Source organism: Pipistrellus kuhlii, unplaced genomic scaffold (assembly GCF_014108245.1).
Source record: "Pipistrellus kuhlii isolate mPipKuh1 unplaced genomic scaffold, mPipKuh1.p scaffold_m20_p_1, whole genome shotgun sequence".
NCBI lineage: Eukaryota > Metazoa > Chordata > Mammalia > Chiroptera > Vespertilionidae > Pipistrellus > Pipistrellus kuhlii.
Genome location: NW_023425404.1, coordinates 50,915,211 through 50,943,180, shown reverse-complemented (window position 1 = coordinate 50,943,180; position 27,970 = coordinate 50,915,211). Strand labels below are relative to the sequence as shown.

Below are 27,970 nucleotides of genomic sequence, written 5' to 3'. Positions count from 1 at the left end.
AGGACAGGCTGGTGGCAATAAGTAGCATAATACTCGCCGGAGAATGACGAAAGCAAGAACACCAGTGATTAATCAAAGACATCTTTATTGTCTCCTTCCAAGATGCACAGCCGTCATAAAGGAGCTTCGTATACCCCCAGGCAGGCGGGAAGAGGAGAGAGAAGGAGCACAGATAACACTGCCCCTTCAGGAGTCAGGTGGGCCAGGGAGGGAACCGCGAGGTCAAGGGGGCAGGGGCAGGGGCAGGGGAAGGACTGTGAGAGGCCAGTAGGGTGTCAGAAGGGGAGGGGTGGTCTTGATGAGGGGCTGAGGGTGCAGGGAGGTGTCAGGGGGGCGTCAGGAGGCAGGGGGGACCTGCGGAGGGGCTGGGAGTACTAGGAGGGTGTCAGGAGATTGGATCAGGGCAGGGAGCGTTCCTGAGGGGGTGGTGTCAAGAAGGCCTGGCTGCTGCTACGAAGACGTCCTTGTAACCCTTGATCTCCTTGACTTCGCTGCTGCTGATGAGGACTTGCAGCTGGCGGGGTCCAGCTTTGAAGGGGTAGAGGTCCAGCTGGATTTGGATGCTGTGTCCCGCCACCAGAGTCCCGAGGCTGAGAGTAAAAAAGAGGCAGTTAGAGCATTGAGGAGTAACTGCGGGGGGGTAACTGGTTACCCGCCTCGGTGGGCAAGCACCTCCCACCTCCCAATGGCACAAGCCAACCTTCCCCGAAGAGGGTGGGAACACGGGTGCCTGAGGGTCGTCCTGTGACCCCACAAGGAACCTCTCATCAGAGGCGGTGGCACTTACTCATTCGACACCTGCCCGTGGATGAGGCCGCTTCCCTCCAGCACCATGGTGCAGTGACTCAGAGCCACAGTCTGGGTGTTGGTGAGGGTGATGTGGACTCTCAGTGGCTTGCCCACCTCAGCCCTCTCAGACACCTGTGTGGAGAGAGGACGGGGATATTGTGAGCAACTGACAGCTTTCTGCATTCCAGTTCAGTAAGCTCACTCCCCCAACCCCCTGTTGACCACCAGGGACTGCTTATTTAGAGCTAAGACAGTTGGGAGAAAAGAATATGAGACGGGAGTATTCAAGGTTAACACGCACCCTGCCCTGTCTTAGAAAGAAGCCACCATCAGTTCGGAATGGGCACCGAGTGGAAATCTTATTTCCCTCTCTACCATCTACAATAGTTCCGGGTGGCAATTAGCTTTCAGTCAGCTGGTTGTGGCTACGTCCCTTGTATCCTGATGAGGGTGTCACAGTAGAACAGGTCAAAGGAACAGGAGTCCAGCACCGTCACACACCTCATCCCCGGTCCCTTGCCTAATGGGGACCTGTAATAGCCAATTGGCCTCCGATGTGTTTGCGTCGGAGCCCGCGGTACCCAGGCTTCCGGTGACAGGCAGGCTCCCACGGGGCACCAGGCTGCCGCGCTGTGACCCCGCCCACTGTGTGCGGAGGCCGCCTGGCCTCGCTGATAGACCCTCCTTCCCCCAACTGATGGCGGAGAATGATGTAAACTCCACCTGCGGCCAGAACATTCCTGAGCACCTAACCGGGCACCTTATATGGACTGTACATTGAACCACCAATCAGCACCCGCCAAATACCCTAAGCCCTCCCCCCAATGCCTAAGTCCCTAATTATGTGCCTTATATGAAACCACCAATTAGCATAAGCCCTGTCCCCTTCCCCTCAAAAGGCATGTTCACCCTGGCACAGCACGTGTGCTCTCTCTCCTCTGGAAGGCAGCCCGGCAGGGGTTTTCTCCTCCAATAAAGCCTGTGTCCTGTTCGCGCCCCCCCCCCCCCCCCCCCACCCCTCTGTCTCATCTTTCAATCATTTGCGGGGCAGCGTGCCCGGTGGAAACCACCAGGCGGCCAGGTGGTTGTGACATGGAGTCGCTCCATTCTCCTGGTCAGTGTGGTCAGTGGGGTTGGGTGTGCTGTTGGGAAGCCACCAGGTGCAAAGCCAGGTTGGGACGAGGCTGAGGGGAGCTTTTCAGAGCAGGAGGGGACGGTGGGGAAAGGAGGCTCCAGGGAAGGAAGTCCTGGTAACAGGAGGCGGGAATCCCCTGCTCTCCTCCGTGTGTCCCTCCATCGTCTGCATTCTTCCTCCTCCAGTGGCCTTGGCAGCCACTCACAAGTCTGAACTTGGAATCTGAGGCTCATCCTTCATTTGCTCCCCTCTTCCTAGTCACCCCCATCTTGTCAGCAGTCACCTTTAGAATTTGACTTGTGGTCTCTCTCAAATCTCTCTCCCCCACTCCATCTCCCAGTCATCGCCTTTCTGTCTCTGCCCCTGCAGAGCTACTTCCTTCCCTAAGAGGCCTTCCCTTCTCTCTCCTATCTCTGTGCAGTGTCTTCCCATAGCCGGCATTCCACTTGCACCTGCTGTAAAACGTCACCTCCTCTGGGAAGCCTTCCATGCTCTGTACAGAGCGCAAAGCTGAGCTTCTCACGCCAGACTGCGCTGTGATCACCCATCTGGTGTCCAGGCAGCGCCTGTGTCTCTTTCGCTGCTGCACTCCCACCCCCAGGGGGAGTCAGAGAGCCCCGGGTGCCATCTGTGTCCAGAGGCCTTCCTCACCTCGATAGATAAGTGGGGGAGCTCCAGAGAGATATCTTTCAGGACCAGAATGAACCGCCCAGTCCCCTCCACCGCGGCGACGCCAGACACACGGATCAGCTTTTCATCCGTCAGCTTGTTTCTGTAATCCTCGTAGGGCAGCGTGAGCGGCCACCGTATCTCTAAGCCCAGAAAAAAGACACCAGAGTCTGGGGAACGGGTCTCAGAAAGAGGGGGGAGGAGGAGCTGTGCGGGTATGGGTGGGGGTGAGAGTGTCTGTGTGTAACTGTGTCTGATGGGGGTGAGAGTGTCTGTGTGTAACTGTGTCTGATGGGGGTGAGAGTGTCTGTGTGTAACTGTGTCTGATGGGGGTGAGAGTGTCTGTGTGTAACTGTGTCTGATGGGGGTGAGAGTGTCCGTGTGTAACTGTGTCTGATGGGGGTGAGAGTGTCTGTGTATAACTGTGTCTGATGGGAGTGAGAGTGTCTGTGTGTAACTGTGTCTGATGGGGGTGAGAATGTCTGTGTGTAACTGTCTGATGGGGGTGTGAGTGTCTGTGTGTAACTGTGTCTGATGGGGTGAGAGTGTCTGTGTATAACTGTGTTTGATGGGGGTGAGAGTGTCTGTGTGTAACTGTGTCTGATGGGGGTGTGAGTGTCCGTGTGTAACTGTGTCTGATGGGGGTGAGAGTGTCTGTGTGTAACTGTGTCTGATGGGGGTGAGAGTGTCTGTGTGTAACTGTCTGATGGGGGTGAGAGTGTCTGTGTGTAACTGTCTGATGGGGGTGAGAGTGTCTGTGTGTAACTGTGTCTGATGGGGGTGAGAGTGTCTGTGTGTAACTGTCTGATGGGGGTGAGAGTGTCTGTGTGTAACTGTGTCTGATGGGTGTGAGTGTCTGTGTGTAACTGTGTCTGATGGGTGTGAGAGTGTCTGTGTGTAACTGTGTCTGATGGGGGTGAGAGTGTCTGTGTGTAACTGTGTCTGATGGGGGTGAGAGTGTCTGTGTGTAACTGTCTGATGGGGGTGAGAGTGTCTGTGTGTAACTGTGTCTGATGGGGGTGAGAGTGTCTGTGTGTAACTGTGTCTGATGGGTGTGAGTGTCTGTGTGTAACTGTGTCTGATGGGTGTGAGAGTATCCGTATGTACCTGTGTCTGATGGGGGTGAGAGTGTCTGTGTGTAACTGTCTGATGGGGGTGAGAGTGTCTGTGTGTAACTGTCTGATGGGGGTGAGAGTGTCTGTGTGTAACTGTGTCTGATGGGTGTGAGAGTGTCTGTGTGTAACTGTGTCTGATGGGGGTGAGAGTGTCCGTGTGTAACTGTCTGATGGGTGTGAAAGAGTCTGTGTGAGTGTGTGTGTGTGTGTGTGTGTGTGTGTGTGTATGTGAGAGGGACAGAGAACCGGCCTGCCCTGCCCCTCCTGCACCAGAGGTCGCTGCTGTGTTTCACCTGGTGGGATGGCACCAGAGGTGTGAGTGTACGTGGGGGTCTCTGTGTGATCTGGCTGGTCCAGCCCAGCTTTGTTCACGGTCCCAACGTCCCCCTGGGTCCTGTAGGTAACTTTCCAGGCCCGCCTCTTACTCACCCTCCCCAAAGTCCAGGTTCAAGTGCACTGTTTGCCGCCAGAGGGGCTGCCGGGCCCCTCCCTTGTGCAGCAGGGCCTGCGCGCAGAAGCGCACCTCCAGGCCCACGGGCCCGCGGGGGTGGGCTGGGTGCGGCACCCTCCTGGCGTGCAGCGTCAGCAGCAGGTCCTGGCCCCACTCGGGGGTCCTGGCCAGGTGCAGCCGCAGCAGCGCTGGCTGGTCCCGGAAGGCCCCGGAGCCCAGCAGGTCCAGGAAGGGGGAAGAGGCCCGCCGTGAGCCCAGCATTTTCCGGGACGCCCTCATGAACACAGCGCGCTCCTCGGGGGATCCTGGGAGAAAGGAGAGACAGGAAAGACATCTGGGGGAGAGGATGAGGGCGCCAGTGACCTTTATGGAAGAACAAGCCACCGGACAGCTCGCAGCTCCCCTCCTGATCCCCCAACCGCTGCGCTGCGTGGGAGGCAACACAGCTTCGTGGCTGAGGGCATGGGGATGGGCGCTGCTTGGTGCTGGGTTTAAATCTTTCCTCCATCACAGGCTTTAATCTCTCAGTGCTCAGTTCTGTCATCTGTGACCTGGGGCTGTCTCCCTACTCCATAGAGTTGCCAAAACGTTGGGTTAAATGAGCTGTCCTTTGTCATCAATATTGCCGTTGTCATCACTATCATCATCATCAAACCCAGAGGCCTCTCTCTCCCCCCAGGATACTCCCTTCTAAAATACAGGGCATCCCCCCAATATGTATGCACAGTTCAATAACTGATAGCTCAATTTTGAAAATGAAAAGTATTTTAATAAGCACTGTCTTTAAAATTATTCAAAGTGTGTGTATGCACACTTTGGGGGACCCCCAATATTTTAGCAGCAAGCCTGCGGAGGCGGGGAGATAAGCCTTTTATGCTCAAGCCTTTTAAAACTTCAGCTTTTCAACAAACAACAAGTGTTGGTGAGGTTGCGGAGAAAAAGGAACCCTCTTGCACTGCTGGTGGGAATGCAGACTGGTGCAACCACTGTGGAGAAGAGTGTGGAGTTTCCTCAAAAAACTGAAAATGGAACTCCCATTTGACTCAGTAATCCCACTCCTAGGAATATATCCCAAGAAACTAGAAACACCAATCAGAAAGGATATATGCACCCCTATGTTCATAGCAGCACAATCTACAATAACTAGAATCTGGAAACAGCCTAGGTGCCTGTCAGCAGATGATTGGATCCAAAAACTATGGTACATCTACACAATGGAATACTATGCTGCCATAAAAAAGAAGGAATTCTCATCATTTGCAGCAACCTGGATGGAATTGGAGAACATCATGCTGAGTGAAATAAGCCAATCAATGAAAGAGAAACACCACATGACTTTACTCATTTATGGATAATAAAGAACATTATAAACTGATGAACCAAAAGATAGATACAGAGACAGTGGAGCAACGGGCGGACTGTCAAATTGCGGTGGGGAGGGGAGGGAGATCTGGGGGAGATAATAGATCAACCGAAGGACTTGTATACATGCATATAAGTACAACCAATGAACATAAAACTCTGTGGAGGGAGGGTATGTTTGGGAGGGAGGGAGGGGGGCAAAAAAAAATCAATAAAATATATTAAAAAAAGAAAGAAAAAAAAAAGAGAGAGAAAAAACCTTCAGCTTTTGCCAAGACCGGTTTGGCTCATTGGATAGAGCATCAGTCTGTGGACTGAAGGGTCCCAGATTCGATTCCGGTCAAGGGCATGTACCTTGGTTGCGGGCATATCCCCAGTAGGAAGTGTTCAGGAGGCAGCTGATCGATGTCTTTCTCTCATCGATATTTCTAACTCTCTATCCCTCTTCCTTCCTCTCTGTAAAAAAAAAATCAATAAAATGTATTTTTAAAAAATAAAAATAAAACTTCAGCTTTTGGCCCCTCTCACCCCCCATGGGCTATTCAACATTCACTCTGAACCTCAACTACCCCAAACTGGACTTCTCTAGAACATTCACTGTGCATCAGAGGCACTGTTCCAAGTAGTTTCTGTGTACTAATTCACTTAACCCTCTGAAATACTGTTCACCCATTTCACAGATGAGAAAGTAGAGGCGAGGGAATGGTAAGAATGTGTCCAAACTTACCCAGCTGGAACATAACAAGCCCTTGGTTAGCATTCAGGTGGCCTGACTCTACCCTCAGAGCCTTCCTCGCGGGAACATCCACTCCCTCCCGCCGGCCCCGGAGCCCTGGCCCGCCATGTGCGTCTGCCTCTCCCCTCGCTGCCACCCCAACTGCCAGGACAGAGGAGTCTGTGATGTGACCCTAGGTTACAGTTGCCTGGCAACATCAAGGACATTCAGTTAAATCTGAAATTCAGAAAAACAACGAATAATTTTTAGTATAAGAATTTCACATGTAACATTTCCATTCTGCACACCACGTGGATGGGAACTTGACCATAGATATCTACTATGACTTAGTAGTGCGAAGTCATTACTCAGATTGTCTGTAAAGACAGTACAGACAATGACTAATGACTTAGAACAGTGTTTCCCAAACTTTTGACATATGTGTACGTACCCCTTCTATAATTTTCTTAACGCTGAGTACCCCTCGTACTCATGAGAACATAGAATTAGGCGCAGCTGAGCACGGTGCAGTACATATCCCCACCAAACTCCGGTGCAACGCGTACCCCCACCAAACTCTTCCCGTACCCCTGAAGGTACGCGTACCACACTTGGGAAACACTGACTTAGAACATACTTGTACTAATAAAATATTTGTTTATCTGAATTTATCTGGAATTCACCCTGTATTTTTATTGGCTAAATCCTGCAACCCTGCCACGGGAGCCATTCCCATTGGGAAGTAGCCCAAAGGAGGTTATACCACCTTCCGCCCAAGTCCCCGGGGCCCTGGGTACCTTCCGGGTACTTGTAGGAGCTGGTGATGTCCTGGCGCTGGTCTGATCCTACCAACTTGGTGCTGATCTTCTTCCCGATGGAGCTGGTGTTATGGACCAGGATTTCCTGGGCCTGGCCATCCCCAAAGAGCCAAATGACCTCATCGGCATTTACCTCCGCAAACACAAATGGGGTGTCATAGGGCAGGTGGACCTCCCCTTCCCTGATGGCCTTCACGGAGGCAGGGCCACAGCAGAACAGCCCTGTGCGGGGAACAGGCATTGTGGCAGGCTAGCCTGGCTGCTGACGCCTGGGCCAGGGGCGCGGGTTGTGGTTGTAGGGAGAAGGGAGATGGGGTAAGGAGGGCCATGGCATGAAGGCCGCTCTCCAGTTCCCATTAATTCAGCAGAGCCTCACAGCCCCAACACTCTCCCCTTTTCCCCCCACGAAGCAGCAATCAGCATCCTCCTCCCCACCTTACAGAGAGGCCCAGTGACTTACCTGGGTGGCCCAGCTGTCAATGTCAAAGCCAGACCCCTGACCCACAGTTGACTTTGGGAAGGGGATAAAGTGGGGGAAATACCTCTTCTTTCTGGCCTTTTGCTCACGTGGCCTGTCACGTGGTCGGCCTTTCCACAAAGCCCAGACCCTTCCACCAGGGACCGCACTCACCGCTGCTGGTTTGCTGGGGTGTGGGGTCCAGAACCTGCCACCCGTTGAATCCGGGTGGGAGGTCTTTCCGGATCATCCAGCACTCGTTCCAGACATGGAAGTTCCTATAGTACAGATATGGAGAATATATTTATATAGATACAAATTTTTAGTTCAGTGTGTATTTCCTTAGACTAGGGATCTTCCCTTACATTTGGTATTGACACAGTAATTTTAAAAATCTGACGTATGTCTATATTTCCGTTTTGTCAGTTGGCCTAATATAGTTAGATCAATAGTTGTAGCCTTCTTTTCCACCCAGTCCAGGATCACACATCGCAGTTAGTTGTCCAGTATTCCTTGTCGCCTTTCATCTGGAACAGTTCCTCAGCCTTTGTTTCCTTACATGGAAGTTTGAATAGAGTGTTGGTTTGTTTTACCAGAGTGGCCCTCATTTTTGGCTTGTCTGATGTTTCCTCATGATTAGATTCGGGCTATGAATCACAGACAGAATTCTACAGGAGCGACAGATTCTCCTCAGATACACTCCTGCTTCCTGAATCTGAGAAGTTTCCGCCCTCTAGGGGCTCAGGGAGGGACAGCAGCTCGTTCTCAATGCAACTCAAAAGGTCTTACCTGGAAACTGGCTGGAAAAGAAAGTCAGATTTGAGGAAGCAGGAAGAGACTAAAGGTACAGAAATAAAGGACACCCAGAGACACAGGAGATCAAGGCCTACACCAGTGGTCGCAAACTCATTAGCCAACAGAGCCAAATATCAACAGTACAACGACCGAAATTTCTTTTGAGAGCCACATTTTTTTAAACTTAAACTTCTTCTAATACCACTTCTTCAAAATAGACTCGCCCAGGCCGTGTTGTTTTGTGGAAGAGCCACACTGTAGGCATCAAAGAGCCACATGTGGCTTGCGAGCCACCGTTTGCCGACCACGGGCCTAGACAAGCACACACACGTGCGTGCAGGCACACAAGCAAAGGAGTGAGGCAGGGAGGAGGAGAAGTCAAGGAACTATGCAGGTAGCTCTTCTACACAGAGAGCAGTGCAAACAGAAAGACCCAAAATAGGAAGAGTGAGATGAGTGCAGACTTTGAATTAAGAATTGAGAGGCACAATCTGTCATTCACTTGGTTGCCGGCTTGAGAATGTTCTCCCATAGGCTTCTGTTTCTGAAATGAGTTTGATGTGATGACCTAATTAGCCAGAACAGTCACTTGGGCTGGGAACTTATTCTCTGAGCATCAGCAACAACATACAGGGCAACACTGCCTCCAGCTGGAGAGAACCAGGCCAGCGTCTCCCTACCTTCCTGTGGGCAGAGCAGAGATCTGTTGGAGACAGTGCCCCTTACCATATTTTGTCTCGTTTCTGAGTTGACAGCATTTCTGCATTTCGGTCATAGTAGGTATCTATGGTCAAGTTCCCATCCACGTTGTGTGCAGAACGGAAATTGGAAACAACACGGGTTGGAACACCTAAGCATCTCATTACTAAAGAGAAGAAAAGCATGGAGAATCATGTGAAGCCAAATCACTGGTATTCCAGGCACACTTTCCAACTTCCTAGCTGGAGGACAGAAAGAAGGCAAAGATTCTTGCAGATCCATACTTGCAACCCCTTCATCCTCAGAGCACCACACCCAAGCCCCCAAACTTGGCTGCAACCTGTCCTATCAGTGGTTTCCCTCCTGCAGAAGGGTGTGTGTGTGTGTGTGGCGGGGGGGGGGGGAGGGGGTCATTTGAAGGTCACAATTAACAACAACTCAATTTATCATTTAGAGCTTTTCCCATTCATCAGCTTCCCAAATTAAAAACAGAGGACCTAAAACATTTTATAATTTGAAAAGAAAATTAAAAACTTGAGTGCTGCCGAGACCCATTTGGCTCAGTGGATAGGGCGTCAGCCTGCGGACTGAAAGGTCCCGGGTTAGATTCTGGTCAGGGGCATGTACCTTGGTTGTGGGCACATCCCCAGTAGGGGGTGTGCAAGAGGCAGCTGATGGATGGTTCTCTCTCATTGATGTTTCTCACTCTCTATTCCTCTCTCTTCCTCTCTGTAAAAAAATCAATAAAATATATTTAAAAAACAAACAAACAAACAAACAAAAAAAAAACCAACTTGAGTGCTGTGGCCAGTTTCAGAAGAGAAGCTGTGTGACCTTAGGTAAGTAGAAGCTTAACTTATTTAGGTCTTAGTCTCTTGGTATGAAACAAAATGAGGAACTGAGCCAGAAGATTTCAGTCCTGAAATTCTGAATCTGTAATTCTACAGAAAGACAAGGGTTTGGAGGAGGTAAGAAACAAATCAGAGAATGGATAAAAAGAAGAGCAAAGATAGACTTAAGGGGAAGATATTGAAGACAAAGGGCGCCTGCAAGGACCATGAGGCAGTGGCCATCTTTGTTAAGGCAACAGCACCCTCTTGTGGCTGTGAAGGTAGTGCTGCAAAGGCTTTTTAAAGCTGAGTTAAGATTTCACAGATGTAGTTACACGAAATGGGCATGACACCACCATGATCCCCACCACACACACACCTGCACGCCTGCCCAGAGCAGATGAAATCAATCCAAGAGCCAGGTGTGACCTTTTCAGAGAGGGAAGGTTTTTCCCACCATCTGCTCAGAAGAAGCCGCTGGGAGGGTTACAGCGCTTTGAAACGTAAAAGGACTATTGAGAGTGGCCAATCTTTTTGTTTCAATTTACTCAAGAGCGCAAAGGGCACCACCTGTCTTCAAACACCTGTCCACTCCCCGCAACGCTCCTGGGCTTTTCTCAAACCCTTCGCAAGGAGGAGAGCTAGACCCACCTCAACTGGCCCCAGATCTCTGGGGCTGGGAGTGGTGATAGGCTCAGAGGTGGAGCAAGGGCACAGACCTAGGCCTTCTCCTGCTCATCTCAGGGTCTAATGGCTCAGCCCTCCTCCATGATACCTGCCTCGCCACCCCAGGGCAAATTCGACTCTACTACAGTAAATGCTGGCACTGTCCTGAGCATTGTCCTGTTTTACTCACAGTGAAAACAGATGAGTAACACGAGGTTGCTTGATTTGAACACTCAGATTTAAACCTCTCCTCTGTCAGCAGCACTTACCATTAGCTATGCTGCCCCTCTCAGGAGAATCTAGGACTTTGTTCCCTCTGTCCATTCTGTGCTCCCTCACTCTCTAACTCAGAGTCAGCCCAAGAGTTCAGCCAACATTTGCTGAGCACCACACTGGCAGGCTGCACGGTGTAAGGTACTCCGGCCTTGCACTGGGGAAGACAGGCAGACACCTTGGTATTCTCATCTTCCTTCACCTGTACAGACAATCTGAGCAATGACTTTGCACTAAATTATAAGTAACTGATAATGCACAAACCATCAATGCACCTTCAGGGTAGCTAGTAAAGTAGCAAGTCTCTAATGGTAGCTCCTCAAGAACATATTCGGGAGCTCTGCTCCAGGTGAGATCAGCTCTCCCAGACCATCTTCTTGCACCTCAAGCTTCCCCCAACCTGTCCTGACTCCAGGCTCACCCGGAGCTGAGAACCCTAAGCAGGTGGTGGAAAGAAGCTCCGTCAAGGACATGGTGGGGGTGACTGCAACATACATGCTCAGGATTCCTCATAAATGTGCTGGTTCAGAGCCCAGTGCCCACCACTCCTTAGCGATGGGGCTGTGGGCAAGCCACAGTTAGCTCAAGTGAAAACAAAGATATCAGAGCCCAACCTGGAAGGGTTATCATGAAGATAAAGTGATTCTGCACTTCTGTCTCCCCTCACTCACCGGTGCACATAACGGCTGCAAAGACCCAGCACTGTCCGTACTTCACAGGCTGCCCGCCCCTGGCTGACCACTGCCGCAGGATGGCCACGCTGCCATTCCACTCCAGGGGGCTGACCCCCCGGGAGTAGTCCTCTCCCCAGTTCCCCTGCAGCACGCCGTTGTCATCGTTGCTGTTGATCTGCAAAGGACAGATGGGTGGGTCTCCATCCTGCCCAGGGGAAGCTCCAAGGGCCCTCCGATGGGTGGGAAGCTTCTGTCGTTACCATGGCGCTCACCACCCTGCAGACGTACACCACGTCGCTCCTCTGGGAGTAGTCTTTGACCGGGTTCTCTAAGAAGTACAGGCTCCTGTTCAGGATCTCAAAGCAGATGTCTACGATGTCCTCTTCAAACTTCCAAGTGGGTGGCAGGGAGGAAAAAAAGGAAAGACTAAACACGTCTAAAATGCTGAAACGTCAAGGAAGTAACAGACTTTTAAGGGAAGGTGTGTATGGGGATGGGGCTTCATATCAGACAAGACTCTGCCTTTGGCCAAAACTGGTTTGGCTCAGTGGATAGAGCGTCAGCCTGCGGACTGAAAGGTCCTGGGTTCGATTCCGGGCAAGGGCATGTACCTGGGTTGCGGGCACATCCCCAGTGGGGGGTGTGCAGGAGGCAGCTGGTCGATGATTCTCTCACATCAATGTTTCTAACTCTATCCCTCTTCTTTCCTCTCTGTAAAAAATCAATAAAATATATTTTAGAGAAACCAAGATGGCGGCATAGGGTAGACACCCGAATGCAGCCTACCACAACAAATTTGAATTTAGAACTGAAAAACAGGGGAGGCATTGCCCTGAAGCGCCAGACGGCTGGCTGAGAGGAGGCTCTGCCATCTGGGAAGGAGAGAGAAGGCACACTGAACCTCAGGAACTGTGAAGGTACGGAGAACTGTGTGCGCGAAAAGGCGCTGGCTTAATCCCGGTGCGGAGAGGAAGGGCCGGACCGAGATTGCTGCTGGCTTACTCCCTGCACACAGAGAGGGCGGGCCGGGCTGAGTTCGCTACTGGCTTACTCCTGGCGCAGAGAGGGCGAACAGCTAACGCTGCTGGCTTTCTTGTCCGAGAGGAAAACAGAATCACCCTATTGCTCTGATAAACGGCCCCAGACAGGGAGAGGCCAGACTGTCAGGCAGTGGGCAGAGATCTCTTGGAGGTGTGTGAAGCCAGAGGCCATTACTGGGGGACTTGGGGAGGAGCCGAAGGGAAAACAAAGTTTGTCTGCACCAACCCGAGACTCCGCCCTACCTGTGACTGAGCACAGAAGCTCTCCCAGAGGCTGGCTTTCTCTAAGGAGGGACTTGCAGGAATCCAAAGCTTGTCTGCGCCTTTACCAAAGAGGTGCGCACGCGCCTGCAACCAATCTTCCAAAACTCTCCACGAACAGGACTTTTCTAAGGCGAGACTGACAGGGAACCAAAGATTCTCTGCGCCACCCCGAGACCCCGCCCTATTCAAGCAGAGTACAGAAACCCTCCTGGCTGAGACACTGCTGATCCTCACAGCCAATTGGCTTGGAGATCAACGCTTCCCAGTGATACCAACAATAAGCAAGGCTTAACAACAAGACTGCACACACAGCCCACAAAGGGCTACACCAAGACTGTCCACTGCAGGTAACTGGGAAGGCTGTGCTACTGGGCTCTACCAGAACACCTAGCACACAAAGCTATTCCATCAAATCAGGGAAACAACTAAAATGCAGACAAGAAGAAGGACACAAAGGAAGGAGATGGAGGAAAAGAAAAGATTGGACATTGAGTTCAAAACTACAGTTATAAGGTTATTCAACAATATCCTAAAAAAGGCCGATAAAATAAATGAGACCTATGAGGATATGAAAAGGGAGCAACTAGAAATAATAAGGGATCAACAAGAAATGAAAAAAACATTGTCTGAAATAAAAAATATTATACAAAGTCCTAAAAACAGACTGGAAGATCGCAAGAATCAAGACAAAGATTTAGAACACAAAGAGCCAGAGGACACTCCTCTGCAGAAGGGAGAAGATAAGAGAATCCAGAAAGTTGAAGATAGTGTAAGAAACCTCTGGGACAATTTCAAGCGAACCAGCATCAGAATTATGGGGATTCCAGAAGAGAGAGAGCAAGATACCGAAAGAGTACTAGAAGAAATAGTGACAGAAAACTTCCCCCACCTGGGGAAAGAAATAGACTTACAAGTCCAGGAAGCCCGCAGAACCCCAAACAAAATAAATCCAAGGAGGACCACACCAAGACATATCATAATTAAAATTCCAAGAGCAAAAGACAAAGAGAGAATATTAAAAGCAGCAAGAGCAAAGCAGGTAGTGACCTATAAAGGAGTACCTATAAGATTGTCAGCTGATTTCTCAACAGAAACCATGCAGGCCAGATAGGAATGGCAAGAAATATTCAAGGTGATGAATAACAAGAACCTACAGCCAAAAATAATCTACCCAGCAAAGCTATCACTCAGAATCAAAGGACAGATAAAGAGCTTCACAAATAAAAAAAAGCTAAAAGAGTTCATCACCACCAAACCAGAATTATATGAATTGCTGAAGGAAGTTATTTAGGAAGAGGAAGAAGATAAAGATAAAAATTATGATCAACAAATACGTAGCTATCAACAAGTGAATCTAAAAACCAAGGGAATTTAAAAATCTGATGAACAATATTAACTGGTGAATATAATAGAATCAGAGGTATGGAAGGGGAGTGGACTGACGATTCTTGGGGAAAAGGGGAGTGGGGGTGCGGGAAGAGACTGAACAAAAACTGTGTACTTATGGATGAGGACAATGGGGGATGGGGAAAGGACAGAGGGTGGGGTGGGAACCTGGTGAAGGGGAGCAATTGAGGGGGGGAAGAGGATCACATTTGTAATAATCTGAACAATAAAGATTTATTTAAAAAAAAGTAAAAATAAATATATTAAAAAAAAAAAAAGACTCTGCCTTTGAAGAGCTTATAAAATCAAAATGGGAATTCTGAAACACCGACCTGGGTGGTGCTGGTGGGAAATGCAAAGAGAATTCAGAGAGGAAAGGTCCTCATTGGCTGGAGGGATCAGAGAGGCTGCTGGCGCCGGTGGGCTTTGAAGGGGGAGGTAGGCAGGAGAGAGGAGGGGAGGCTTGGAGCATGGCGGGTGGGGACCACGGACAGGGGCCTGGAGAGTGTCCTCTCTGGAGGGCTCGTGGGAAAGATCAGAGGGATAAACACAGGGAAAGGCGGGGGGGAGAGGGAGAGGCGTGTGCAGAGCCTTTGAGTCAGGGAGAGGGTTCAGCACGGGAGCAGCCAGGGCAGCTCAGGACATCCGTTTTTAACGTGCTTGTGACATGTCGCAGTCCTTTCGGCTGCCACATGCACTGGCATTCATCTCAGTTTCAAAAAAAAAGTGCACAGGTTGTCACAGCTGAAGAATTGGGAAGCGGATCTTCCTCCCTAGGGCTCCCTGCGGTCCCTCCCCACCCCTCCCGGTGTGTGGACAGAGAGAAACTGCACCAGCTGTGGCTGGTGGTTGGGAGCAGAAAGGTTGGCCAGAGCCAGAGGTCCCCCACTCTGTACACTGACTGGATGTTTGATGTCATTAAAGATTGCCGTTCATTTTTGTATATATTATGGGGTTCAGTTTTCCAGAAAGAGTCATCATCTTTTAGAGCTACATTCTGAAGTGTTACCGGATTAAATGATATGGTAACTATTATTTGATTCAAAATCAATCCAGTAATGAGCTGCTGGGGGAGGTGGAGCAAGGGGGAGGAGTATAGACCAGGAATCGGCAAACTTTTTCTGTAAAGGACCAAATAGTAGCTATTTCAGGCCTTGCAGGCCAGAGGGACTCTGTCTCAGCTACTTAACTTTGCCCCTGTAGCATAAAAGGAGCCACAGATGATACCTAAATGAATGAGCATAGCTGTGTTCCAATAAAATGGTATTTATGGCCTGAGCCAATTTGGCTCAATGGGTAGAGCATTGGCCTGCAGACCAAAGGGTCCCAGGTTCAATTCCTGTCAAGGACACATGCCTTGGTTGCAGGCTCCCCCCTGGCCTGGGCCCTGGTCAGGGCTCATGCAGGAGGAGGCAACCACTCGATGTATTTCTCTCACATCAGTGTTTCTCTCTGCCTTTCCTGCTCTCTTCCACTCTCTCTAAAAATCAATGGGAAATTATTATTGGGTGAGGATTAACATACATACATACATACATACATAAAATGGTATTTATGGACACTGAAGTTTGAACTTCATATAATCTGCACACCATAAAATACTATTTTTAAATTCTTGCTCAGTGCGTGGGCCATGTGAAAATAGACCGTGGGCCGCATTGGATCCAGGGGCTATTGTTTGCAAACTCCTGGGGTAGAGGAAACAGGATTAAACGTAAATTGATCACTATTGAAACTGAGAAGCAGGTTCATGAAAGTTCACTACAGTAGCCCGCCCACTTCGATTATGCCTTAAGTTGTTCATAATAAAATATTAACAACTAGGAGGGAAAGGCGTCTCATCTCCCTTTCCTTCCTCGTCCACCTCACCGGATGGGAATCTGGCCCAGCACCGCACGCCCTGAATGCGAGCCCGCCTCCCGGGAGAGTGTTACCTGCCCGTAGTTCCAGGGCCAGGAGGTGATGAACTGCTCGTGACCCTTGTGCACAAAGCCGTAGTCCGTCAGGACGTACTCGCGCAGCAGCATCTCACTGGGCAGGTAGACGTCGTCCTCTGAACGGGCAAGAGTAACAGAGGGGTGAAACCCCAAACGGAAAGAACAGGGTAATAAACATGAAAAACGGTAATGCAAGTCTCTTGCTATAAAAAGGAGAAGCAGTGGTTTGATGGCAATAGAAATCAAGAGTGGACCCCTTAAAAGTCTATAATACTGTTTTCAGATACATACATGTGAACTTTAAAAAAAATAAAATAACAATGATCTTTTCCTGATTGTAAAAGCAGCAAGCTTGTTGTAGAAATTTGGGAAATATTGATGATGGAAAGAAGACAATGAAAATCGCTCGTTCCCATTCCTCAGAGACACACTTTGGTGTATTCTGGGCACTTGCTCTTTCTCTGCACAGGTGTCTAATACAATTACGTTTCACGTTGTGTTCCATCTCCTAATCTATCCGACTGCACATCACATATCATTTCAAAGAGAGCTTATGGGACCAAATCCAAGGTCTCGCAACACTGTGACCTAAGATTGAAAGTCTCCATAGGCTATAACATACTCAACAGTGCTGTTTTCCTGAGGAAATACAAGATTTTTTTTTTTATCACACCATGAACATTTTTGTTATGCACTAAAAATTCCTTGTAAAGATGATTTTCAGTGAGCACAAGGGAAGGTACTGCATAGCTTTGCAGCGTCTTTTCTTCTGGGCTTTCTGAGTAGAGCCTTACAGAACATTCCCAACGGATCAGGGGAGCGTTACCACCTATGAGCAAGCTGTACCTGCACTCCAAGGGTTAAAGAGCAGGATGAAAGTCCCCACGGGGTGGGTCATGCTGTAACCCTGGCCTTGAGAGATGTCTATCTTCAGAGTGTACGGACCAATGACCGCACTGGCTGGTGCGAAAAGGGAGACGGAGAGGGAGTTGGCGTCGATGGCGAAGTCAGAAGCACTCCAGGCATTCCCTTGCCGAGCCCGGGTGAGCCCGAAGGCAGCTCGGGTTCCTGACAGCTTCGTGGGCGCTGGGCCTGTGGAGGAGAGGATGACCCCAGGTGAGGTTCCAAGTCTGTGTGACCTCTATCTTCTCCCACCACTTGCTGCTAATGGCTTCTGGTTTCAGTTTCTACTGCCACTGTGTGTCCTTGGGCAAGCCACTGAAGCTCTCTGGGCCTCAGTTTTTTTTATCTGTAAAATGGGATCATAATAGTATCCGCCTGGGAGTGCTGTCGTGCGGGCTAAATAAGTTAATGTGTGTGAAGCTTAGCACAGTGCCTGCAGTATATTTAAAGACTGGTCATTGTTATCACAACTTTAGTTTGCTGAGTTGGCCAATTCTTTTCTTTTCTTTTTTTAAATAAATCTTTATTGTTCAGATTATTACAATTGTTCTCCCCCCCCCCCCCCCCAGCATAGCTTCCCTCCACCTGGCCAAATCTTTTCTTAACAACACTAACAGGGTGCTGAGCAGTAACGGGGTCCTGGGGAATCCCAGGAGGCGGGGGGAAGGGAGGCTCTGGAAGGAGAGGTAGGTGCCCTACAAGTGGGCTTTGCCTGGGGGAGGGGGAACCCACCGGTCTCAGCCACGAAGGTGAGGTGGTCGGTCGCGCGGAAAGGCCGGTTGAAATGCAGCCGGAGGGCGAAGGGCTGGCCCCGGCGCACGATGAGCCGCTTCAGGCCCATCTCCTGCGTGTGGTGCTCCTTGTTGTTCCTGGGGCTCTGCAGGTCCGCGGACCTGAGCTCTAAGGCTGCCACTGGGCGGGAGGGAGGAAGGTCATTGCCCAGCCATGGTTCCCGGGCTCAGCCTCCCCCCACACTTCTCAGTCATTTCTGTGGCCCCTGGCTCTGCCTCAGGCAACATTCCTGCCCAGACCTTAGGTCCTCTGCCACCCTGCTCCCGGGGTTCAGGACTCAGCTTCAGAGGGGAATTCAGCAGGTCCTGGGCTGAGAGTGGGAGGACGATGATCCTGGTGACCTCTGTCCCAGGAAACAAATCGTTTCCAGGTAACTGAAACTTAACCTTGCCACTTGTGTTAACAATCCTATCTAATAAAAGAGTAATATGCAAATTGACCATCACTCCAACATACAAGATGGCCGCCGCCCCCATCTGGTCAAAGATGGTTGCCTCCATGTGGACACAAGATGGCCACCACAAGATGGCTGGCAGAGGAGGGCAGTTGTAGACAATCAGGCCAGCAGGGGAGGGCAGTTGGGTGGGGAACCAGGCCAGCAGGGGAGGGCAGCTAGGGGTGACCAGAGTGGCAGAGGGGGCAGTTGGGAGGGACCAGGTCTGCAAAGGAGGGCAGTTGTGGGTGATCAGGCCTGCAAAAAAGGGCAGTTGGGGGGGACCAGGCCTGCAGGGGAGAGTAGTTGGGGGCAAACAGGCCAGCAGGGGAGGGCAGTTAGGGGCAATCAGGCTGGCAGGGGAGTATAAATTTTAGGGGGTGATCAGGCTGGCAGGCAGAAGCAGTTACAGGGTAATCAGGCAGGCAGACAGGTCAGCAGTTGGGAGCCAGCAGTCCTGGATTGTGAGAGGGATCCCAGATTGGAGAGGGTGCAGGCTGGGCTGAGGGACACATACACACACACACACACACACACACACACACACACACGCACAAATTTCTTGCACTGGGTCTCTAGTCTATAATAATAATAAAAGCATAATATGATAATTAGACCAGACAGCCGAATGACCTTCCAGACATCATTCCGGACTTCCTTCCGGACAACCTTCTGGATGAAGCTGCAGCAGGTGGAGGGGGCCATGGCAGGTGGGAGCCAAGGCAGAGGCAGTTGGGGGCAATCAGGCAGGCAGGGAGTGGTTAGGGTCGATCAGGCAGGCAGACAAGCAGGCAAGCAAGCAGTTAGGAGCCAGCGATCCTGGATTTTGAGAGGATTGTCCCACTGATGGTTTAGGCCCGATCCCAGCCAGGTAGTCAGACATCCCCCAAGGGGTCCCAGATTGTGAGAGGGTGCAGGCCAGGCTGAGGAACCTCCCCCACACCCCGCCCCCCATACACAAATTTCATGCCCCAGGCCTCCAGTCCTTGCTGCAGGAATCTGGACAGGTGAGAGCCTCAGGATTACTTGTAGTTTATTTCTTGCTTCTCAATCATGTTCCCAGTATCTGAGGGCACTGCTTCCTGTGTGGGTACTCAGTGCACAGTTTAAAAACTCTCATAGCATGGTGTGTGAGAGTGAGACTCACCACCTCAGCTGTGAGACCTCGAGTGAGTCATTTAATGTCCCTAGACTTCAGTGTCCTTGGGTGAAAATTGAGACAGTAGGATTCCTACCTCATAGAGTTCATATGGCCATTAAGTGAAGATTGACATGTAAAGACCTTAGGGTAGCTGCAGGTATAAAATAAGCACTCAGGGATCATTGGTTGCTCTTAGTACTAGTGATAATGCATCCTCAGATTGTATTCCCTTTGTTATTTTTGCTGGCAATTTTTATTGTATTTCTGTCAACAAAAATTAGGCTTTTTCCCCTAGCAGTACATAAACTTATGTCAGTGGTTCTCTACTTATGTCAGGGAAATTTTGTCCTCTGAAGGACATGTCGCAGTGTCTGGAGACATTTTTTTGTTGTTGTTGCCACAATGTGGGGGAAAAGCTGCCATTGGCATCTAGTGGGTAGAGGCTGGGGATGCTGCCAAACAGTATCCTACAAGAAAAACTTGAGTTTGCTCTCAGTCATGATGTAAATTGTGGGCTATAATAATAATAATTTTTAAAAAAAGTTGGAAAGCACCCTAGCCAGTTTGGCTCAATGGATAGAGCATTGGCCTGTTGACTGAAGGGTCCTGGGTTCGATTCTGGTCAAGGGCACATGCCCGGTTGTAGGCTTGATCCCCAGTAGAGGGCATGCAGGAGGCAGCCAGTCAATGATTCTCATTATTGATGTTTCTAACTCTCTCTCCCTCTTCCTTCCTCTCTGAAATCAATAAAAATACCTTCTTTTTAAAAAAAGTTGGAAAGCAACTGGCCTAGATCCTGTTGGAAACTGACTGCAAATCATTTGCTTCTGAGGACCTTGACACTTTGATCCCAGAACCTACTGACGCTCCCCAGAAAGCCCCTCCACTGCATACAGAGAGCCCAATGCTATTCCATCCTGAGAGATCAGGCACCCACACAGGCAGTGAAGACACACTCTGCAGGAAGGCCAGGACTAAGGCAGCCTCTTCCTGGCCACTGGCCACAGCTCCGAGCATTGTCCTAAGGGCAGCCAACTCCATTTTCCCTTGACCCAGGCTGACTCTTGGTTTAGAAGGAAAGGGAAGAGGAAGAAGGAAGCTGTCTTTCTCTTTGTGCCAAGGTTGCAGTGCACGGGCATGGAGAAAACAATCACCTTTGGAGACTCAGGTTTCCTTTTCTTATTACTCCACTTAATATAATTACACATTTGGCTCAGTGAAGTGCCTCTCACATCAGGAAGACAATGACTTCAGCGAACCAAAGGGAGGGCCTTCAAAAGAGCCAGATGGGGGAAAAAGCCAAGAGGATCAGAGAGAGACTTCACAAAGCAGGAAACCAAGCAGAATTAATTAGTAATCACATGTCAGTGCCCACAAGACCTTCTTAACTTGGCCCCTGGCCCATGGAGTTAGTCACAAGTGAGAGCAGAGGTGAGCCCCAGCCACAGACGCCTGGCGCCTGATTAACACAAAGACAAGGATATAGAAAGGATCAAAATATATCCCCATGTATTATCAGCATAAAAAAGAGAGACATTAAAACAGCCCTCTCTGCCTGCAATGAATTCTGAGATACAAAGCTCTTGTTCTCTGAGAGATAAAAACCTGAGGCAGCCCTGCTGTTATGGAAGATTAAAAAAAAATAAAAATGGTGGTGTGCTTATTTTTATTGATTTTTAGAGAGAGAAAGGAAGGAGAGGGATAGAGAGATAGACACATCCAATTGGCTGCCTCCTGTACACTTCCTACTGAGGATTGAGCCTATAACCGGCTTATGTGTCCTGAGAATCAAACCATTGACCTTCTGGATCATAGGTTGACACTCAACCACTGAGCCACACCAACCAGATTCTCACGAAAGGTTTTATATCTCCCTTTGAGTCTTGGCTCAGAGGTAATCAGGGAGTTTCTTTGGCCATTGAAGACGATGCCCCACCTCCCATCCTATAGTCGCTTGCCATCCCAACGCCCTCTATTTTTCTGCAGAGCACTCAATCATGTCTAGACTTAGTTCCATGGAAGCGGAGTTCTTGGCCACCTCCTACACCTGCCTGGAATGGAACAGAGTTCCTAACTGCAGATAATTATAGCTAATGTTCTTACATACTTAATATTTACTACCGTGTTTCCCCGAAAATAAAACATCCTCCTAAAATAAGACCTACTTACAGGTTTCCTTCTGAGTGAAATACAAGGCATCCCCCTGAAAATAAGGTCCCCCCTAGACTCTGTCTCAGAATGAAAATTAATTTACCGTAAACTTTGTGAAACCTAAACTGCAATAAGTTGTGACTTGGGTGAAGAATTCATGGGAGAAAATCACTGACAGTTGCATTGCAAATGCACTGCGAGCAGGCTACCTTGACAAGAAGTACTCATTTAAAGACAGTGCTATTGCTAAACATGAGAGATTTGGTCCACTGACTCTGAAAGAAATGGAGTCACAAGAAATTCACCAGGAAATTCAGGAATTGGATTGTTATGATGATGTTCCAGAAGATGATGACATGATTGTCATTGAATAAATGAGTAAATTCTTGATTCTGTAAGATTCACAGTTTATCTGGTTTGTGTTGACAACTACTGTACTACTGTACCATATAAAGGTAATAAATTTCCTTTATTTTCATTTAACAATAAATGTGTACCATATTCTTCTTCATGGAAAAATAAGACATCCCCTGAAAATAAGACCTAGCGCATCTTTGGGAGCAAAAATTAATATAAGACACTGTCTTATTTTGGGGGAAACAGGGTATGTCAGGCCCTGAAGTGCTTTAAGTGACTTAAATCATTAACATTCTCACAACCACTCTCTGCAGAAGTGTTCATACGGTTCCTGACATGTGAGAAGCTGCAGGGCAGAGCTGGGATTCAAACACAGAATCTGGAGCCTGTCCCCTAACCCTTCACATTCTCCTGCCTCCTGTGTGGGTGCTTAGAGATGTTTGTTGAATGGGTACATAGTACATGCATGAAGGAGGAGGACAAAGATCTGACAGGAGGGCAGTGAGGCTGGAGGGGGCAGAAGGAGACGCGTCAGTGAGAGCAGCAGGGCCAAGAGGCTGCTGTTGGCTTTGATAGTAATGTGCACACCTATCCATGATGCGAGAATACAATTTATACCTTTCTGAGGGCAATTTATCGCAATGTATTGCAAAACAAAAGAAAGCCTAAGGTAGAATACCTTTGAGCCATAAATTCCTCTTCTAGGAATTTTTCCTTAAAAAAAAACATAATTTGTGTACAAAAATGTAAGCATAAAGATATTCAGTGCAACCCAAATTTTTACAGTAAGAGTTAGATACACAGAATTGGCTTTGCGCCTCTTATCTTGATTTAATCAACAAACGGGACAAAGAATATGGGAAATATGTTACAGATTACCTTTAGAGGGTGAAATTATGGGACATTTCTCTTTGAGTTCTTTTGTGTTGTCCAAGCTTTTGCTTAAACACATATTCTTTTTGTATTTAGGGGAGAGTGTTACTTTGATTAAAGGTAGTTTTTGAGCAGAAGTGAAATGATCTAAGATGTACTTCTGGATTAATCTGGCTGTGGTATGTAGCTCAGACTGGAGGGGGAAAAACGATGAGCAAGAGAAGAGCTGTGGGAACTGTTACAATCATCTTAGGCAAAAGGTGAGGACCTAAACAAAGGTGTTGGTGAGAAAAGCCTATGAGTTCTAGGGACTCCGGTGTCCACGGGGATGTGGCAGTCTAATAAACACCTGGTTTGGACAAAGACTGGGGCAGGTTAGAAGAATCCACTGCCAATAATGTCCTAGGCCATGGTTGGCAAACTTCGGCTCTCGAGCCACATGAGGCTCTTTGGCCCCTTGAGTGTGGCTCTTCCACAAAACACCACATGTGGGTGTGCACAGTGAAGTACAGTGCGATTGAAGGAGTGCCCTAATTAAGTTAATAACAATGTACCTACCTATATAGTTTAAGTTTAAAAAATTTGGCTCTCAAAACAAACTTCAATAGTTGTACTGTTGCTATTTGGCTCTGTTGACTAATGAGTTTGCCGACCACTGGCCTAGACACAGTACAACGATTGAAATTTCTTTTGAGAGCCAAATTTTTTAAACTTAAACTTCTTCTAATGCCCCATAACCCTTCACATTCTCCTGCCTCCCACTTCTTCAAAAATAGACTGGCCCAGGCCATGGTATTTTGTGGAAGAGCCACACTCAAGGAGCCAAAGAGCCTCATGTGGCTCGAGAGCCGCAGTTTGCCAACCACGGGTCCTAGGCAATCAGGCTACTGGTGAAGGACTGGGTGGCGACGGCCACAGATGAGTTGTCCCCGCCACAGCCAGCAGAGAGAGTTGGCACCTGCCACCCACCGTCACGGACAGCTCCTTCCCTTCTCCTGCCTCTATCACTCTGTCCAGCTTCTTGGTCACTATCTTTTATTTTTCTACTACTCATTAGTATTTTCAGTTTAGGACTTCGATAATTACTTCATTGTTTTTATTTCTTCCCTTTTAAAAAAACGTGAAAGGGTCCATCTTTGTGAGAACACAGAAAGATTCCTATGTGATGAGATTATGCAGTGCTTCTGTGCCTCTTTAAGTGTGCAAGAGAAAAGGTGTTTTATTACCTAAAGGTTCAAGTTCACACTTCTTAGTCAAGCATCCAAAGCCCTCTACAATGTGGTCCCAACATCTTACCTCCCAGCAGCCATAACAGACTCTGCTACACTTGTGGCCTCCAGATAGGTAATGCCCAGCTCTCCCTCTGGGTGGTCCCTGCCCTGCCCCAATCTCTACATGTTCCCATTGTAAGTATTCCTCAAGCAACACTCAGCATCCACCTCCTCCATGAAATCCTCCTTAAACATTTCAGAACATGGAGGTATCTTAGCACCTGTAACAAAAGTTTTGCATCCAGCTAATATTTACTAAGTGTTATTAAGCTCCAGGATTTACATGCATTATCTCTTATTCCTACAAATACCCAACAAGATATTATTAACTCCATATTACAGATGAGCAGACAGAGGATCAATGGGGTTAATTTTCCCAGTGTCACCTACCTAGTAAGTGAAAAAATTGTCACTTATATCTGAACAGATGGACTCCAGAACCTAGTTCTGACCTGTGTGGCTGCTCTGGAAGTCCCCCCCACCTCCTTTTTTTTTCTTCTTCAAGTAAATGAATACGGTGCTTTATTAAAATGAAAATGTAATGAACAGACCTACAAGGAATTACTCTGGTGGAAGAACTAAAGAGGAGTGAGTGACACGCGCGCGCGCGCGCGCGCACACACACACACACACACACACACACACCGCTTCTCTGTAGAGCCCTATGGTTCCAAAGAACACAATGAAAAACACCTTTCCATTTCAACCTCCTCATCCTAAATGCCAGCCAGTCCCAGCAGACCAGCCGCAGGGCCCACCTGGTCTTTCCCACTGCTCTGCAATTTCTTAGACTCTAAACCACTTATTTGTCAGTTAATCACTGACTGACATGTTTCTTTGAACCATTATTTTTATTTAATGTCTACATAATTAACTATATTGCTTGATTGTTGACACCCAATACTCAGCAAATAGCTGCTGGCTGGATAAAAGTGTTCGCAGCTGGGCCAAAACCAGTTTGGCTCAGGGGATAGAGCGTCGGCCTGTGGACTGAAAGGTCCCAGGTTTAATTCCAATCAAGGGCACATCCCCAGTAGGGGGTGTGCAAGAGGCAGCAAATCGACGATTCTCTCTCTCTCTCATCGATGTTTCTCACTCTCTATCCCTCTTTCTTCCTCTCTGTAAAAAATCAATAAAATATATTAAAAAGAAAAAAAAGTGTTCCCAGCTGGCTACATAAGTTAAATCTTTAGGTCTTTTGCAGAAAATATAGCACTGAATTAATATCTATAATATATTAAGTTCCTATAAATATTAAGTCTTGCTATAATCAGAGAAATGAAAACTAAAACAATAATGAGACTCCATCTTTGATTTATTCAAAAATATTTTTTAAAATACCAATAAATTATTTTGTATATGGAACGGACTGTCTCATATGTTGGAAGTGTGAATTCATACAGACTTTTTAGAGAAACTAATTGATATTGAAGGTTAGCAGAATATGCCATCCCAAAACATAAAGATTTTTTTTGAGCTAAAGGCAATCGAGAAGAAGCATACACAAGAAGGGCTCTCTGCTCTCCCCCCATTTGTCTAAAATTAGGACATAAACTTATAAATGTGTTCTCTTCCTCGTCTCTAAGAGAAAGAATAGAAGTCATTGCCAGAGAGAGCTCTGGACCCTCAGCATCCCAGAGACGCACCAGAGGAATGCACATTCCAGGCTTTACAACTAGTCCCACCTCCCATTAGTTTCCCCACGTGTTTGCCTTGCTATGACTTGCTGCACTAGAAACTCAAAGTCCTCTTCCTTTGTCTTTCCCTTCTCCAAAAATTCTCTGTTGCTTTGTTAAGATGCTATATAAGCCAAGTTCTAAATCAACTCTTTGAGTTATTCATCACTGAATGTTCCCATGTGTATGTGCAAAACACATGTTAATAAACATTTATTTTTCTCTTGTTAGTCAAATGCCAATGAACTTAATTGGTAGAGGGGGAAACCAGTTAAGTTTTCTCTCCCCTACAATATCCATCAAAACTAAAAGTAGCTGAAACCGGTTTGGCTCAGTGGTAGAGTGTCGGTCTGTGGACTGAAAGGTCTCAGGTTCAATTCCGGTGGTTGTGGGCACATCCCCAGTAGGGGGTGTACAAGAGGCAGCTGGTCGATGTTTCTCTCCCATCAACGTTTCTGGCTCTCTATCTCTCTCCCTTCCTCCTCTCTGTAAAATATCAATAAAATATATTTAAAACAAACAAACAAAATAAAAAACTAAAAGTAGATCCAATGGTTCTTTTAGAAATCTTTCAGTTAAAAAACATTTGCACACACTGCAGTATTGTATATAAGGGCAAAATATTGGAAACAATCTAATGTCCATGAACAAGGCATAGTAATAAATTAATCTAATTAATAAATTTATTAAATACATTATGCTTATCTACCCAAAATTGAAAACTATAATTTATTTCAAATCTTTGTATTGGCATGCAAAGATTTCCAAGATATATGATTTAGTTTTTTGTTTTAAACAAGTCATTAAATAATGTGTATTATGCAATCTCATTGTATAAAACAAATAATTTTATGTAACCTGGTAATATTTGGAAACAGTTAACTAAATTAAGTTTTCTTCCTATGAGGAAAAAGCCAGATTGGAAATACATATGTATGTAAAGGGGGACTTGGGCTTTTTAAAATACTAATGTATGAACTTTTAAGTTTTTTATAAGAAGCATTTATTTTTGTGTATTACTTATTTAATTGAAGTGTAGTATTTTAAAAGATACTATTACATATTAGGCTTCCCATAGTTTGGGGATAACTGAAGGAAGAAAAAATAGCCTAAAATTTAGCACAAAAGTACCCTGGAAACTAGCATATGAATAAGCCTCTTGAACCTTCTCTATTGAACTCTGGCTTATATTAAAAGACTGTATACATCTCGAATTTCTAATAATCTCTAAGACATATAGTTTATTTCTTATTTTTATTAAAATTTTTAAAACGTTTAATTGCAGTTGATGTTCAATATTATATTAGTCGGGTGTACAGCATCGTGGTTAGACATTTATATAACTTACCAAGTGAGCTCCCCGAGTCTAGTACCCAACTGACACCACATGTAGTTATTAAAATAGTGTTGACCATATTCCCTATGCTGTACTTTACATCCCTGTGGCTATTTTGTAACTGCCAATCTGTACACCTTAATCCCTTTACCTTTTTCATCCAACCCCCCCTCCCATCTGGCAACCCATTGGTTTGTCCTATATATCTGTTTGTTTCTGTTCTGTTCATTCATTTATTTTTCTTTTTGGATTCCACTCTATGATGTATAATTTACAGCACAAATTTTAAAAATACATAATCCATGTTTAGTGCCCTCTCCTGGCAGGCCCCGTGCACCTGCCAGGCTGGCCCACCCTTTTTCTCACTCCCAGCAGCAGGGCAGCATTGGTCCTAAGGGAACTCAAAGGCAGGAGAGCATCTCTCTAAGGGGAGCTGAGAGCCAGAGGAGCAATTGGACCAGGAGCGACGTCTGGGACCCAAAGGATCCTCCACAGCTCCAGGGCTAGCCACAGAAATGGCCTCTCAAGTACCAAGGGCACCAAGGGCACCAAGGGGTAAAGGTCAAGGTCCTTGTGGGCCACCTCAAACTCCCAAGCTTCCGAGTTAAACTGAATTCATTCATAACAAAATGAATAACTGAAGGTAGAGAACTGGGAGAAAGAAGCCAGATTATACAATGAACTGTCAACATCAATATAGACCCTCCTATCTTTTCTGATCACTCTCTGCTTTCTCTATACATCTCTCTCTATTGACTTAGCACTTTAGAAAAGTTAGGTTTCAAGCACTCACCCTGCTTCATCCTCCTCCTTCTTCTGTCAGCCAGGGCCCTTCAACTAATCAGTATTAGGATTCTAGACTTAATTGCCTCTCTGAGCATTTATTGTCATCTGACTAGAAACTTTCCTTCCATCCTGAGCCGGGTGGGGCTGCCATTTCCTCCTCCTCCTCCTCCTCCTCC

General features: G+C 47.6%; 1 protein-coding gene across 3 annotated transcripts; it reads right to left on the bottom strand.

Annotated features, from left to right (window-relative positions):
- Positions 1–67: 67 nt before the first annotated feature.
- On the bottom strand, positions 68–27,964 carry TGM7 (transglutaminase 7). Of its 3 annotated transcripts, none has more exons than XM_045583396.1 (13): positions 27,802–27,964; positions 17,711–17,890; positions 16,922–17,035; positions 16,073–16,191; positions 11,709–11,837; positions 11,446–11,623; positions 9,033–9,171; positions 7,686–7,789; positions 7,034–7,276; positions 4,138–4,464; positions 2,576–2,736; positions 788–921; positions 68–590 (listed from the first exon to the last, which is right to left on the bottom strand). In XM_045583396.1, the coding sequence occupies exons 1-13, from the start codon at positions 27,809–27,811 to the stop codon at positions 431–433; spliced, it is 1,998 nt and encodes a 665-aa protein (XP_045439352.1). In that variant the 5' UTR covers positions 27,812–27,964; the 3' UTR covers positions 68–430. The 3 variants fall into 3 exon arrangements, with proteins under 3 accessions (XP_045439352.1, XP_045439347.1, XP_045439355.1); XM_045583391.1 differs by having other exon boundaries at positions 16,922–17,167; positions 27,802–27,962; XM_045583399.1 differs by lacking the exon at positions 16,922–17,035 and having other exon boundaries at positions 27,802–27,962.
- Between the last annotated feature and the right edge of the window lie 6 nt (positions 27,965–27,970).

Bases quoted from the DNA above. Each gene is read 5' to 3' on its own strand.
- TGM7 (XM_045583391.1), bottom strand. The intron at 17,168-17,710 runs GTGGGTTCCCCC...TCTCCTCCACAG, and splicing joins CACCTTCGTGGCTGAGACCG to GCCCAGCGCCCACGAAGCTG. The intron at 16,192-16,921 runs GTACAGCTTGCT...TTGCCCGTTCAG, and splicing joins CTTTAACCCTTGGAGTGCAG to AGGACGACGTCTACCTGCCC.